Genomic DNA, 15,476 nt, shown 5'->3' on the forward strand with positions numbered 1-15,476 from the left:
TGAAAATGTGGAATTATTTAAGTGAATAGGTTTGGATCCCCATTATTATTTTGCCAGACATATTTGGACAAGAGGGTTGATATGCATTGCTAAGCTTCTGTCCTAATTGACATGTTGCATGTGACTTGCCATCCAGGTAGCCACGCCCTGAAGCATACCCTGCATTATAAACAGTAGTTCTCAACTGGTCTAGACCCACCACCATCTCCTTAATGGACTGTACTTATATAGCGCTCTTCTAGTCTTTGCGACCACTCAAAGCTTTTCACATTCACCCATTCACGCACACATACATGGCAGAGGCTGCTACATAAAGTGCCCAACTGTCAATCAAATATCACATTCATACCCATTGGATATGCCACCGGGAGCAATTTGGGGTTCAGTATCTTGCCCAAGGACACATCGACATGTAGCCTGAGGGAGCTGGGGATCGAACCTCCGACCTTCCGATCGATAGACGACCGACTCTACCACTGAGCCACAGCCACCCACAATAACAAATTGTGACCCACATTTTTTAACCCGTCAAATTTCAAATGTCAGACCTCACAGTATGTCAACATCACAAAACAAGTCAACATCACAAAACAAGCTAAGCTAATAGTTAGCCAAAATGACAAGCAGACAGCAGTGCATAAGAGGAAAATATTCCCTCTACTATTTATTCAATCAGCAGCCTTTTTTCAACAGAAAAAAAAAGTGCAACATGAATGCAACTTCTGTCGGGCTCATCAAGTTTCAAGAATGTAAATGTAACTGTTTTTGCTGAACTTTTTTTTCCAGGACACTTCCGTGACCCAATAAAAACAGCTCCACGACCCACGTTTGGGTCCCGACTCATCAGTTGAGAACCTAGGCCTTAGCGGATTCATAAGGTGGGAAAGAAAAAACATGATGGTGGGAAAAGACTTTTAAACTTTTTTTCGGGGGGGATTTTCCTCTAATATTTGATTTGATTGTAAAATAACAGATATCTATACTTCTTTGGTCTTTGATAGGATATTTAATTAAAATTATTTAAGTGAGTATAGGTACTAGTGCAGTAACTAACTGGGATAACTTTTAACCATAGACTGTAGAAGCCTCAAGTTTTGCATCACAATCATGTTTGTTTGTTGTTTTGCACAACATGAACATATTTGGACAAGAGGGTTGATATGCATTGCTAATTCTCTGTCCAAATTGACATGTTGCCCTGGTAGCGACTTGTCCATCACAGGTAGCCACGCCCTAAAGCATACCCTGTTTTATCATCTGTTTAATTCTAAATGCAACCATAATGCTGTATTGAAGAAGACTTGAAACTAGAGATTGAGACCGCAAACTTATCATGAAATTATTTAGTGAGGTATTGTATCAATTTAGAAGAAGTGCTCATTGAGTGATTTACAATCAGACTTCTTTTGCAACCGGTGCAGTCGCCCCCTGCTGGAAAGACTGCAGGTGTCAGGCACTTCCTCACTGGCTTCACTTTTAAAACCAGTCAAAGCTGGTGTTCTCTGTAATCACTAGAAACAATAATATTTGAAATACGCAGAGAATATACCAGTGGATCGTCTAGAAAATCTTCAGGTCTGCAGTCTACATTTCAAACCTGACGATTTTGAACGAGACATGACATCGGAGGTGGGCGTCCTAGATTGAGGAAGTGTGGTTTAGCAAGCTCCCAGGCCTCCGCCAGACGACGTGTTTTACATTGTCTGGCGGAGGTTTTCCAGGGCCCATTGGAGAAGCGGATAGCGTCCTCCAAAGGCACAGATCTTTTTTTCTAGCATAATGGCATTAGTTCCCTAATAATAGCATGATAGCACTGTGGTTGAAAATCGGCGAACTGGCCCTTTAACTTGGATCCCTGGACTGGAATCTAAAACTATAAAGTCCTATACATAAAGTAAAACATATGGCCTACTGCCTATACCGAGGTATAAGGAAGAGTTATTTTGTGTGTCTTTTCCCTTCCAAATCTCACTTACCAACCAGGAACAATGAGCCATTACATTTTAAAGGGGGTGTCAATCAAGGTAAATTTCATTACAGACTTAAGGCTTAATCAAGTGTTGTCCTCACAAATATCACTTTAATTACCTTTCACTCAGCGAGGCCCATTTGGATTCACAGCTATTTTTAGGGAAAGCTGGCAAAGATGGACAAGCAGTTTATCCTCCTGAGACAAAACACAATCTGAATCACTGTCCGGGATTGCAGTTGCGTTAAAACTTCAGCTGAGGCAATCTGCCTTTACCTGCATTCCTAAGAAAGCATTAAGACATCATGATAAAATTGCAAAAGCCTTCAGCATTTATCCAGCAGGAATGTTTCTTTATTCAGGTCTTATAATAAAAGTAAGAATGTTATTGTTAATAGAAGGATGGTAATAGTCTTATCTACTAAAACCCCACAAACTGCACTTTTTCTTCCCTGCTCTCTTTATCTTAGGGTAAAGTGTTTGACTATCAGGACAGACAGAAACCAAGCTGGTTTCACAATGACAGTTTCTCCGACCAAACACAGTTCACACTGCGACACGTTTCAGGCTATAAAGAAAGGTCATAACCCGACCTTGAACAAGATTCTTTTTGATTCTGCAGGTGTTAATAAAACACAAAAAGACACAGGTAATGAGGGAGGAGAACACATAAATATCACAACTGTACCGCTAACTGTTTTGTGCCCTTTGTTCAGGTGGTCAACAGGAAAAGAAAAAGAGTTCTTCACCCTGTTTAATAAATCCCACGAAATAAACAGGAAATCAGCCAGAATGCCTTGAGGGATTAGGTTTTTAGCAAAAGGTGGGGAGAGTTCAGAAGAATTTCAAAGTAAAAGTCCAGACTGAGGCAACGGGGGAATTTCAGCACACTGTTTAAAGTTGAAAACCACAATATTTTCAATTACGCATGAGTTACAGCTACAATTTACTGTCAGCCCTTCCGAGTTGTATATATTGACAGTATTTAAGTCACGTCTAGTTTGTGTGTAAATCCTAACAAATTCAGTGTGTCACTTTGAAAAGCGGTCATAAATTGCAACAGAGCAATAACACAACGCAAAAAATGCAAGAATGAAGTCATGGCGAGGTCAGTAATGAGCTGCACAGATGTGTGTCACAGATTTGTTTCATTATGATTCACTCATTCTCAGAAAGCTTTAAAGGTTTGATATGTTGAATTAAGTTCGATAAATATTGCAAGGTGATATTGTGATGAGATGGTGTAAGTATATGTTTTTATCTTAACTCTCCACATGCAGCCCGGGGTCACAGGGGTCAGGCTGAAACTGTAAACCAGCAGCTGATATATTTAGTCTCTGCCCAGGTGCTGCATGCATACACTGCAAAAAAAAAAATATATATATATATATATATCAGTTTGATTTAAATTTATGACAAAATGAAAACCATAATATAAACAATACACATTTGCCGGATCATTTTTATGATCAATTCTGTAAGCAATTTTGCAGAAAGTTGTGTAGCCTCTAGGTCCCTCAGCGATCAATCAAACACTGAACAATATAATTAATATCTAATACTCAGCATAATATAATATGATAAATCAATGCAGTCTGGCTCTTCTGCAAGATTTCCTTTAAAACTTCTTAGTGCACTGACATGAAAGCATGCATGCTCAGACTGGGTTTTCTGATGTTTATGCCAAATCACCAGCCCTATATTTATCATCATACCCGCTATGAGTCAGTGGGAGAGCCCGGTGTGAGAAGGCAGAGCGAGGAGATGTTAAACTGCACGTTCCCTCCACTTTTAATCTCAGACCGAACAAACTGCAGCTGAGTAATGTCTAGGCAGCAGGAAGACGTGGACGTGGACGCATCTAATAAAGATAGGCTATATGCATTATCTTCACAAAAGTTACATATTCATATTCATATTACAAACAACCGACACTTTTATCAACTCATAATAGCCTATTAGGGCTAATTTAATTTCTTTAATGTATATTTATTTTCTATTTTAAATGAACTTTGTTTATTCACGTTAGAGCAATGAAAGAGAGTATAAAACTATTAAAAGTGGAAGTAAACAGATAAAAAACGACATAAGATCATGAATACACCACGTTAAGACGTAGCCTATGCGATATGCATTACGGCTATATGAAAATAATAAAATTACTACTGCTAATCCTGCAACCCTTTCTTACACGACATTTAAAAAGCAAAGTGCCAAGTGTGTCTCAGACAAAAAATTATACATTTAATACACACACTGAAGCGACTAATTTTATGGCCAATGTTTATGGACTATCTCACAAAATGATTATTAAAGTGATAGAGTGCAAGTAAAATTCTCATCCTAATAATAGACACAACCACAGAGTGGCGCTGCGGCTGCCTTTATCTGAGCGCGTGTCTACTTGTGTGAGCGCATTTCGTCATCGCAGTCACGTTGCTTCCCGGCCGAGCTGGGTTAAATAGCGGATGTGTGCCGCAGACCGGCAGATTAGCCCGGCTCAGCGTACTCTGCAGACATTTTTGTGAACAACCCGGTTCATTCCAGCTGAACGGACGAGGCTTTGCTCAAACGATCACCGGTACTTTGCTGTTTTTTTAATTTTTCGGGATTTAAGCGGTTTACACCCCGTTTACTGTGCGGCTCTTCAGGTCCTAAGGAATGCCCAGGGAGCTGACTCAGAACAGGATCCAAAAGATCTGGATTCCCACTAAGGATGACAAGCCGTCACCACGGAGAGGTAAAACCCTTTCATGTGTGTATGATATTCTTATAGTTTTCACGTGTTCACTTATATAGTAACGCCACAAAATTATTTGTAAGACTGTTTCTGTCTGTTCTCTACAATATCTTTACCTGTGCCTATAACGTCAGTGTTAATATTTTTACACTGCAGTAGACAGCTCCTTTTATCCCTCATGGCAATGTGACTAAGTGTCTGTGGTAGTCGGAACTACTGTTTAAGCCTGTAGCATCTCAAGGCTAATTCTATTCTTGTAATATAACCTTCTTAAGACCAGTGTGTGGGAATAAACAGTGATTTTTAACCTACACTCATATTTTCCTTTAACTGCCTATTTTCGCTTAATTACAGTTACCTAAATATTCTATAATTCTGCCGTGACGCACTGTATATCTTCCATGCACCTGTCCTACACTTATCTTTTGACTCATCATTTTATTGATTGGGGTCTTGATCAGCACGCGCGGCACGTCACAGCACCTCAACTTAAGCATGTCGTAGCACCGGTCACCATGGTTACCACATTGCCCCGCAACCCCCGTGTCTGATGCGTTTAACGCGGTGCCGTTTTGTAATTGGTCGGAGGGGAGCGCGTGTGCATGGCGCGAGGCTGCAGCTGTCTCGTCTCTGGCTCTAAACCAAAGAGAACACAAGGAAAACATTATTTATACAGGATGTATGCTCAGAAAACAGGGGAGCAACTCAGAAATACAGGAGGAAGCAATGGCATTCAGGTGGATACCCAAATGCCAATGAGTTGCTTCCTCCTATATTTCTGATTAATTAGCTGGGGACAGAATTCAAATATATGTAAATTAAAACCAAATTAAAAAACAATAGTGCCTCTTAGCTCAGTCCCTCTCTGAACTGTCCCCTCAAATTTGTCACCATACTTAGCTGAATGGATTTAAAAACATGGAAATTATTATTACCAATAACCAATTATTTAATAACAGAGGAAGATGTTATCCTGCTTATCTTATTTTTTAGCCACTATATTATTTATTGCTATAACTGAAGGGGCTATACATCTTTTGACAGATGGATTCATGTTGGTCATCTCTGACTCTGCTGCTGGTTATTGATCATTGGTGGTGTATTGAGGTTTACTGATTGATGAGGGGAAAAAATGTAACGGTTCCTGCTGGAGGAATGGCTTTCTCTCACCTTTTTCCTAAGATCTGATCGAGATTTCTCAGTTTGTTCAAACAAAACTAAGACTATCGAAGGTGTCCTTAGTCTTTTTCCTTAAGGGGGAGGGTTAAAACAAACTATAAGGTAGGATGGGAAGGGATGTTGTACAGTAGGTGATACAGAGATGAATAGAGGAGAGCTCAGAGGCTGGGGCATGATACGCTGGACTAAAGTTGCAATCTTTTTTTCCGTAAAAATAAAGTGGCTCTTGCTGGAAAGTATAAATTAGACACATTTTTGAAATATTACAAACTAAAAGCTACTTAAAGATGAGGAAATATGAGGTGTAAAGTAATTACTGCTTTAGTTAAAAAGGATATCTGCAGTAATTTATTCCAAATTTGAATGACCTACAGAATCCAGGGCAGCCAGCAGCCACATATTATGGGATATAAAGTCTCCCGTGTGCCTCAGGGGTGGGGTTACAGTATATTTGCTCAAGTGAAAACATCTCACCCTGGTTCGGGTGAGCCTGTTCAAAGCGTGCAGAAGTGGGTCAATGTGAAGTGGAGTGGAAATAAAAGTCTGGGGGCAGCAAACAGCCACGTGCTCGCTGGGAGTGTGTCAGCATGGAGAGAGAGGAGATCATAGCTGTGGATGTGGCTTTTATAATTACATTTGGGGCGGAATGCGGCTCTTGGTGAACAGCCAACTGTCTGGCTGCTTGTTATGGCCCTCTCAGGTTGCAGATTCTGTCCTTGCTCCAGTTTTCTAAATAGTCTCTTAACTTATTGCCATCCCTCTCTGCAGCGGCTTGCGCTCCCCACTTCGCCAACCCCCCCACTGTCATCGTGATGGTGGGTCTACCGGCCCGGGGAAAGACGTACATTTCCAAGAAACTCACCCGCTACCTCAACTGGATCGGCATGCCCACCAAAGGTACACAGCACACACTCACAAACGCTAGCACAGTTTGTTCACAGCATATCAGTTGCATGGTGACACTCTCATGTTTCTAGTTTGAGGACATTGAGTTAATCTTGCTGCTTTTCTCTCTTGTAGTCTTTAATGTCGGGGAGTACCGCAGAGAGGCGGTGAAGAACTACAGCTCCTATGACTTCTTCAAGCCTGATAATGAGTGCGCTGTAAAGATCAGGCAGTAAGTGCCACACAAACTCTAATACACAGCCAGAATAATCTACTGTATATGTTTTGATGACAACTTATAATGAACATCTCCACTGTTTCTTCTTTAGGCAATGTGCCTTAGCCGCCTTGAGGGATGTCAAGTCCTATTTGAAGGACGAGGGAGGCCAAGTGGCGGTAAGTTTCCCATCATGCATCAATTTTTTTTTTTTTAAACTTTGTCTTGAGGTGGAGCATGTTGAAACCCATCGTCTTATAAAACTGTCTCTTTCAGGTCTTCGATGCCACAAACACGACGAGAGAGCGACGAGACATGATCCTCAAGTTCGGCAGTGAGAATGGCTTTAAGGTAAGTGTCACTATGGCAACCAGAAGAGTCATTGTATGACATCATCTTCAATTCAGTCGCTGTAACTGTTTTGTTTGTTTACGTTCAGATTTTTTTCATTGAGTCCGTGTGTGACGATCCCAGTGTCATCGCGTCAAACATCATGGTGAGTCACAAACATGACATAACAATGCCTCCTGACACTCCGTGAAACAACATTATCTAATTCTTTGGAATCAGGCGTGTTATGTGCCGTCTGACATTCTTCCTTCCCTGTGCAGGAAGTGAAGGTGTCGTGTCCTGACTATCGGGACTGCAACAAGACTGACGCCATGTTGGATTTCCAGAGGAGGATTGAATGTTACAAAACCAGCTACCAACCTCTGGACCCTGATCAGTATGACAGGTAATTGATCTGCATTGATTTTTCTTGCTCAGGATGTCTGTAATTTCCAATACAAGCTCATCCAATCATGTTTGCGCTCCTCCTCCAGGGACCTCTCCTTCATTCAGGTGATAGACGTGGGTCGACGCTTCCTCGTCAACGGCATCCAGGATCACATCCAGAGTAAGATTGTCTACTACTTGATGAACATCCACGTCCAGCCCCGAACCATCTACCTGTGCCGACACGGTGAGAGCACTGACAACCTGAAAGGGCGCCTGGGCGGTGATGCAGGACTCTCGCCGCAGGGCAAACAGGTACGAGCAGCTGCAGAAAGAACTGCACAAGGTTGACAAGATTTTAAACATCATAAAGGATAAACTTTAGGTGTTTAATACTATTCTCTCTGTGCCGTAGTTTTCTACTGCCCTGGCTCGGTTCCTGGAGGAGCAGAAGCTGAAGGATCTGAAGGTCTGGTCCAGCCAGCTGTGTCGCAGCATCCAGACCGCAGAGCACCTAGGAGTTCCGTACGAACAGTGGAAGGCTCTCAACGAGATAGACGCTGTGAGTATAACTCTTAAACACACTGTAACACCACATCAACCAGCTATATTTGTTGTTGCATAACTGAAATATAATTCTTTGGGTGTGCCTTTTTCAGGGAGAGTGTGAAGAGATGACATATGATGAGGTGAAGGAAAAATTCCCGGAGGAGTTTGCTTTGAGAGATGAAGATAAATTCTACTATCGCTACCCTGCTGGAGAGGTAAACACTTAATCTATAACCTCTGGTCACCCTTTACAAATCTAAAATACATATGTAGAGCCTTTATTTTGATATTTAAGTAACATACATACAAAGAAGAAGACACCACCATAAACATAAAATATTTTACTTGTTATTGACAGTGGGATATGCATTTAAATTTCTCACAGTCCTTGTAACATCCAACATCATAGCACTAGTTTTTATGCAATCTTCATCAATCAAGGGAATCAACATTTCCCTTCATCAATAAAAAGAAACATATTTGCATTATTTATTTAAAATAGATACAGTAAAACATAATGTTGCAATACTTAAAAATGCAACCTACCTTCAGGTGTATTTTGCACAGTTGAATAAATAAACAATAACAAACAACCCCCCCTCCTTATTGCAGTCCTACCAGGACCTGGTCCAGCGGGTGGAGCCCGTCATCATGGACCTCGAGAGGCAAGAGAACGTCCTTGTCATCTGCCACCAGGCTGTCATGCGATGCCTGCTGGCCTACTTCCTGGATAAGAGCGCAGGTGGGTACTATAACTCCCATAACCCCTCCAGTTTATGGTCATAATTTAATTTACTAATGAATTATGATACTCCAATCTGATTTTAATATTTATGTATTTCCTTGTTCCTTGTTTGTTCCAGATGAGATGCCCTACCTGAAGTGTCCCCTCCACACAGTGCTGAAGCTCACCCCGGTCGCCTATGGGTGCAAAGTGGAGTCCATCTCTCTGAACGTGGAGGCGGTGAACACCCACAGAGACAGACCGGAGGTAAAGTTTGATAAACTGATTGCTTTGAAACTCAATGTTACATCCTGTAAAACTATTGGTAGTAAAAGTTGGATAACAGCAGGACTAGCGTGGGCTGATTTTTGAGTCTAAGTGTGTCATATTTCTTTCCCTGTAGGAGGTGAAGAGGGGTCCTGGCATCCTGATCAGGAGGAACAGTGTGACTCCTCTGACCAGCCCCGAATCAAACATCAAGAAACCTCGCATAGACCACCTCGATGAGGCTCCGATCCAGGATCTGCCTCCATCTGTTGCCTCATTGGCCCTCTGCAGCCCCTCACACCTCCCTCTCTCCTTGGCTGGACAGGTAGGCTTCTTTTAAACACAAACACTTAATACATATTTAGAGTTACCAGCATTAGACTGATACAGGTTTATTGAGACTAGAACCAATAGACAAGAAGCTGATGTCCAAAAAGCAGACTCAAACATTTCCTTCATCTGTTTCCTTTCTGATTGCCTGTGTATAGACTGCATGTATGTTTGCTCACTTGTTTCCCATCCTCTTTTCCTCTGCTGCCTTCCTCTGCTCTGCACGTCACAGCATTGGCTGGGCAAAGTTTGCCTGTAAGTATCTTGCTCACTTCTCTATCTCTGGCTGTCTGGCTCATCCTGTTTTTCTCATCCCTCCACTTTCTTTCTGTCTTCTTTGTTTACATTGTGTTCTCTTTGGATGTTTCTTTTCCCTGACTGCCTTAATACTTGACTCATGGGAAATTCTACTGTGTGCTAGAGTGGGAGTCAGGGAAAAGGGAAAAAAAATCTGTTCTTCTGCATTTGTTCAATGGGGAACTCCCTCTTCCCTGTTTACATTCCAGTGATTCCTGACTGCTGTCGTCATTGTTGTCGTCACCATAATCTGCTTGTTGTACTAAGTGTTTGCATGCTGACTGTCTTGTTTTTGTCTCTGTGTTTGGTTTATTTTTGGCCTGTCTTGTCCTGCTTTAAGGCCAACCGTCCTCCAGTATCTGAAAGTGGTTTCGCTCTTAGTCTTTCAAAGGTAAACACACTGTAGAGGCTTTGCAGTTGCTTCATAGTTTGCCAGCAGCCACATCTGAAAAAAATACCTTCAGATAAATATCTGCTTTGCAAACTAAACTAGATTACTGTGGAACTATTAACTATTAGCAGTTTCCACTAAAAAAAGGCCTTTTTTTTAAAGAGGTAGAAAAAAAAAGAACTAAGTAGCCAGCACATATGTAACTGGCTTAAGTGAGCTTCTGCTAGATGCACTTGATTTGTGCCTAGTGTAGCTAGCATGCTAAAACGCAAAAACGACTTAATTTAAAAGATCATGTATATCATCATCTTCTTTTTAGAAAAAGACAGTAATCATAATATTTTTTTGATAGACAATAAAGACCCTATTAGAAGAGCTAAATTATGAACATAGCTGGCTAAGAGGCTTGATTAGCAAAGACATAAATTCAACATGCTAAAGCTAGCTTTAAAAAAGATGTGTTTGCTGACCAAATTCATAAACTTTAATTACAGAACCAGAAACTGACAGAATTCTTTTTTTTTTTTTAAGATTTACAATAAAGACATTTCAATAGAGCCAAACAGTTAACTTAGCTAGCCAGATGGCTAATTTAGCAAACACTCATATGTAACACGCTAAAGCTAGCTTCCAATAGATTTGTTTGTTTTTTGCTTATCAACAAGAAAAACAATCATGGTTAGCTAACATGCTTATTATATTCAGAAGCAAGTTTAAAAGGGTCAGTTATAGTAACATTTTTAAATTAGAAACAGAAAGAAATGTTTGTTTTTTAAGATGGAGAACATTTGAGATTGAAAACGGCTACCAAATCTCATCTTAAATGGCTGCTAAAGTGTATATTCGGTCTGCAAAAAGTCCTCTTTAGAAACATATTAGTTTATTCGACATTTTTGGTTCTTTTTAAAGTTAGTTTAATCCTTCTTTTGTTAAATTCCCATAACTATTTAGTGAGAATTACATCAGCTTCAATCAAATTTGGCATAGCATAGCAACAAACAGTTAAACAGCAGTAAACTTCATTGTCTACATCAGGGGAAATGGCATGTCTGCGTTCGCTTGGTGACACAGTGGATAAGCATGGATAATGCCTTTGGGCGTGTGAAGATCTTGTCAGCTTCATTCACAATCACCTTAGGATTAGCTAGGTGCAGCCACACACACAGTCAGCACACAGCAACCTGTTCACACACTCATGAACTCATTGCTAGTTTTCATGCCTTCTAAAAATATCAAAGAGGAAACCGGGGCCTGAGAAAACGCAGCAAACATAACTTGTGGTTTGAGGATTACACTGCATGAGAGAGCACTTTTAGACCAATGGATATTTACGCAAGAGCTGTGTTTTGTGTTGTAGTTGAACTTCTACCCCTCAAATGTACTGTGTTGCAAAGGTAATAGTTTAAGCAATACGGAAGCATCTCAAGTCTTACGTTGTTGGTGTTTTTGTGTTTACAGAACTTGAGGAGAAACTCGTCTCGTCATGACATCCTGCAGCCCTGCCAGTGAGCGTGTTTGTCGAAGTGTCACGTAGCACCAGAGGCAAGAAAATGAATCGCTGACTCGATGAAGACAATAATCAGTTGGATAAATGTTTATTTTATCAACCAAGGACACAACTCCCTGTACCTTGAACTGTTCAAAAAGGACCCTGTCATATATCTATGTCTTTTCAAAGCAAGACCCTTAAATTCTGTTTCTTGCTATTATCAGACATTTTCATTTTCTCTCAGACTCTGTGTTTTGGAAACACCATACGTGTAATTTGATCTGACTAAGAGGGGAAAACTGTGACTCATTGAAATCAGTCATTCCTGTTGCATCTCACAGCTCAGATTACTCCCTGGGAAACCAGTTTGTTCCGGTTTATTATTTAAGAGAGACAAAGACCAACCCTCATTTGTAGGTAACACTTTTGGCTCATCCTTTTTTTTTTCACTTATGGTTGCACTGATTATTTAAAAAAGGTTATAGCATTCAGTTTACATCGTAAACTTTTTGGCACTTCTTTGGAAGCACCGGTGTTTTTATTATATATGTTTGTGCAAAATGAGAGTGTCACGATTCAATTCACACCTTTGTATGCTGACATGCCACAAAATGAGCGATTATTTTGCACAGTGGGGGTAAATTTCTTCACTTTTGTTTTTTATGTCACCATTTTTTATGTCACGTAACTTCACGGTAATGGAGGGATTTAAGCCGTAGAGTGCCTGTAGTGCCTGTATGCTGCTTCTCTTGCTATTTCTCTGGGAAAGCCTGCTTGAGGAGAGGCACCACATTTCACCTAATAACTCCATTTAAATATTTAACTTTCACAGTTTGCATATTTATTTGTGTTAGTTTCGTGCTGATCATTTAACAAAGTTCTTTACACTGATGGGAAACTTAATTTTTCAGTTGTTTTTTTTTCTTTTGCTGTCAATGTCTGAAACGCACAAATGTAAGCACCTATATTTTTGTTAAAACAACGCGTGCTGTTAATAATATCTTTGTAAATGTTAGTGTACATACAGTATAACTGGAGGTGGATGGAAGATAGCGTGGAACTCTTGGGAGTCTTTGAATGATAATGTGTGTTTTTGTACTAATGTGTCGGGACTGAATGAAGAGAAGTGAGAAAGAAGCTGCTGCTTACCTCTCTCAGTAAAACTTTTGTTAACATGTTTGTTTGAGATACTTGAATTTTTTGTAAAATCTGTTTTATTATATTCTTAATTTATTTTTATGTAGATTTGGATGACTGCTTGGAGCGAAGGCACCTTGTTTTAGTCTGAGGACTATGCATGAGAGGACAGTATGTTGAACAGTTGATTTTGCATCTGCTGGACCAATAAATGAACTCCTACAAAATAAACAGTGTTTGCTGATTTTTATTGTCCAACAATAGTATTGCATCTACCCTATATTTGTGTCCTTTTATGGAGCTAATCTTCCGTGTACACTGCGTGTCCTGGCACTCCCCCCTTAACTATCAGCCATGGGATCCATGAGTCAGACGCTGTGAGCCGCAGGCCGCTTATCAGGCCGATCGTGACCGGGTGCATTCAGGAAGTTGCTGTGAAATTGCATCAGAGTGGATGATCAAAGAAGGTTATCTCTCCAAAAAGATTAAGCACAGAATGAGGTTATTGTGCACAGATTAATATATATACCACAGGTCTTGTTGTGATAAAGTTCAAGTTCAGTGACAGATAAAATACACTTTTTTTAAAGCTTTATTTACATTTAGTTTAAGAATTGATACAAAGGTGCAAAAAATATGTCCAGCCTTGAAACAGAAGCACTGTGATTTTAAAATATCACCAACCTTTAGATTGACTTCAAATTACAAATGGTTTGGGAGTGAGCTTAAATGTGATGAATGTCGCCATTAATTACGTTAACTTTCCCATGCTGATGACTTTCACAATCCTCTGGCCTGTCCTGTAGCACCTTCATGAAGTTGAAATTTGTGGTTTTGATTATTGCAGCTACATTTTGTACTTTTCAGCTTTGGTGATATTTATTTTCCATCTAGGCAATCAAATCAAATTCATTCACTTAAAAAAAAACTAACTACAGTTCCATTAGCATTCTCTATACTTTGTGTTTAGCGCTAAGTTTAGCTAACACACTAAAACAAAATATTGAATATTGTTGCTAAACATCAGCTTGCTAGCACTGTCACTGTGAGCATGTTAGCATGCTGATGTGAGCATTTAGCTTAAAACGCCACTTTGTCTAAGTATGGCATGGCCTTAGAGACTCTTACTTTGACATTCTAGCAGGAAGTTGAGCATTTAGTGAAAAGTTGATCACAAACCGTTGGCCTTTTCTGATTGAGCCACACCTTTTTAAAAACCAAGACAGGCAGATAGTTAGTTGATTTTACTTAGGTTTTTAATGTTGTAAATATAAATAAGAAACTTGCAATTATAAACCAAACATCATAGGTCCTATCTAGACATGTTTGTTGTTCAACACTGTATGAATAACCTATTTTAGATCACTGCTGGTTTTAATACAGATTTCTTTTGTCCATTGCCATTGTGCATAGTAAGGATTATTCTAGGGTTTATAACAGAAAACTATATTGTTTTCTGAGATATAGAGTGCATTTTATGTGTTGTTCTCTGTCAACTGGAAGGATCGCTCTACCAACACCTCAGTTTTAAGGGCCAGAAGACCAAAATTTGAAGATCTTAAGCTTATGTTTTATGTGTATGAGATCAGTGTCAGCAATTCGTAAAGGATTCGTGGACCTCTATAGGATGATTGAGTGACCACCTCCCTCTGTACAGCTCCATCATCAGATCAAATTATTGCTGGAACAAAAAAGCCATTGATAGAGGAAAATGATGACTCATGGTGCTTTTATTAATGCTGTATGCAGAGGCCTGCCAATCCTCTCCCTCTCTCTGTCTCTCTTTCACACACACTCATTCACACACTCTGCGTTTGGCAGCTGAGTTCTGCATTTCCTCAAGTCTGAATCATGGGCAGACTAAGTGTCTTGGCTCAGAGTGGTCATCCTGTGGGCTTACTGACTATGTGACTGCTGTCAGGTTCCCCTCTCACTGCTCCGCCTCACTGATGCTCACTCATACACACATATAGGGATACACACAGAGATACACACTTGTGTATGTGACTCCAGGCAGGTTTGCCTTTTCCCCCAGCACTCACGAAGTCACGGCACTCTAAAAGCTACTTTGCATTCTAACTTTGCATGTGGTGGTCATGCATATTGAACCACTTTACCTATGCAATGTTTGTTTGCTGAATGCAGTATTTTATTAGACTTTTTAATGTTTTACCTGCGTATTGACCTCTTGTTTCCCTATGAGATACAAACATCATAAAAAGTGTTTTAGATTTAATTACTGGTGGCTCCACTGTCTAACTATGTGATGCACTTAGCCCAAAGTAGACTTCCATGTGGTCTTGCATTGGTACAGGTGGTTACACTGGTGTTTCTGTAACCTCAGTGGGAGAGAGGAGTTGCTGTCTCAGACATACAATTAGTACCTGGACTTGGTGTCACAGGCAGTGCTAAGCCAGCAGCTCCACAAATAGCTGCTTAAGTCTGTGCTGACGAAGGATTGTATGTGTTCCCAATCATTCAGGTTAAAGGTAGACAAAGATTGGCGTAAAACAGTTGGTCGGGTGACATTTTCCCAACAACAACAACAACAACAACAACAAGACTGTTCCGCAGCCTGATTCACC

General features: G+C 40.3%; 1 protein-coding gene across 3 annotated transcripts; it reads left to right on the forward strand.

The window, feature by feature from the left end:
* Positions 1–4,478: 4,478 nt before the first annotated feature.
* pfkfb3 (6-phosphofructo-2-kinase/fructose-2,6-biphosphatase 3) lies at positions 4,479–13,108 on the forward strand. Of its 3 annotated transcripts, none has more exons than XM_069670939.1 (15): positions 4,479–4,709; positions 6,657–6,785; positions 6,909–7,005; positions 7,103–7,169; positions 7,267–7,341; positions 7,430–7,486; positions 7,602–7,726; positions 7,815–8,022; positions 8,123–8,269; positions 8,367–8,471; positions 8,869–8,998; positions 9,120–9,247; positions 9,384–9,572; positions 9,810–9,832; positions 11,724–13,108. In XM_069670939.1, exons 1-15 carry the CDS (start codon positions 4,631–4,633, stop codon positions 11,728–11,730), a joined length of 1,566 nt encoding a protein of 521 aa, XP_069527040.1. In that variant the 5' UTR covers positions 4,479–4,630; the 3' UTR covers positions 11,731–13,108. The 3 variants fall into 3 exon arrangements, with proteins under 3 accessions (XP_069527040.1, XP_069527041.1, XP_069527039.1); XM_069670940.1 differs by lacking the exon at positions 11,724–13,108 and adding an exon at positions 10,215–10,269; XM_069670938.1 differs by lacking the exon at positions 9,810–9,832.
* Positions 13,109–15,476: the final 2,368 nt, after the last annotated feature.

The sequence above is a fragment of the Semicossyphus pulcher genome, unplaced genomic scaffold, assembly GCF_022749685.1.
Source record: "Semicossyphus pulcher isolate SPU_LCO1_2020_fin unplaced genomic scaffold, fSemPul1.0.p SCAF_20, whole genome shotgun sequence".
In the NCBI taxonomy this organism is placed as follows: Eukaryota; Metazoa; Chordata; class Actinopteri; order Labriformes; family Labridae; genus Semicossyphus; species Semicossyphus pulcher.

What these genes read in the sequence shown, in the direction of transcription:
- pfkfb3 (XM_069670940.1), top strand. Translation starts at nt 4,631, where the DNA reads ATGCCCAGGGAGCTGACTCAGAACAGGATCCAAAAGATCTGGATTCCC. An exon ending in TCATCGCGTCAAACATCATG is followed by an intron (nt 7,487 to 7,601) that starts GTGAGTCACAAA and finishes TTCCCTGTGCAG; the next exon opens with GAAGTGAAGGTGTCGTGTCC. An exon ending in TCTCGCCGCAGGGCAAACAG is followed by an intron (nt 8,023 to 8,122) that starts GTACGAGCAGCT and finishes TCTGTGCCGTAG; the next exon opens with TTTTCTACTGCCCTGGCTCG.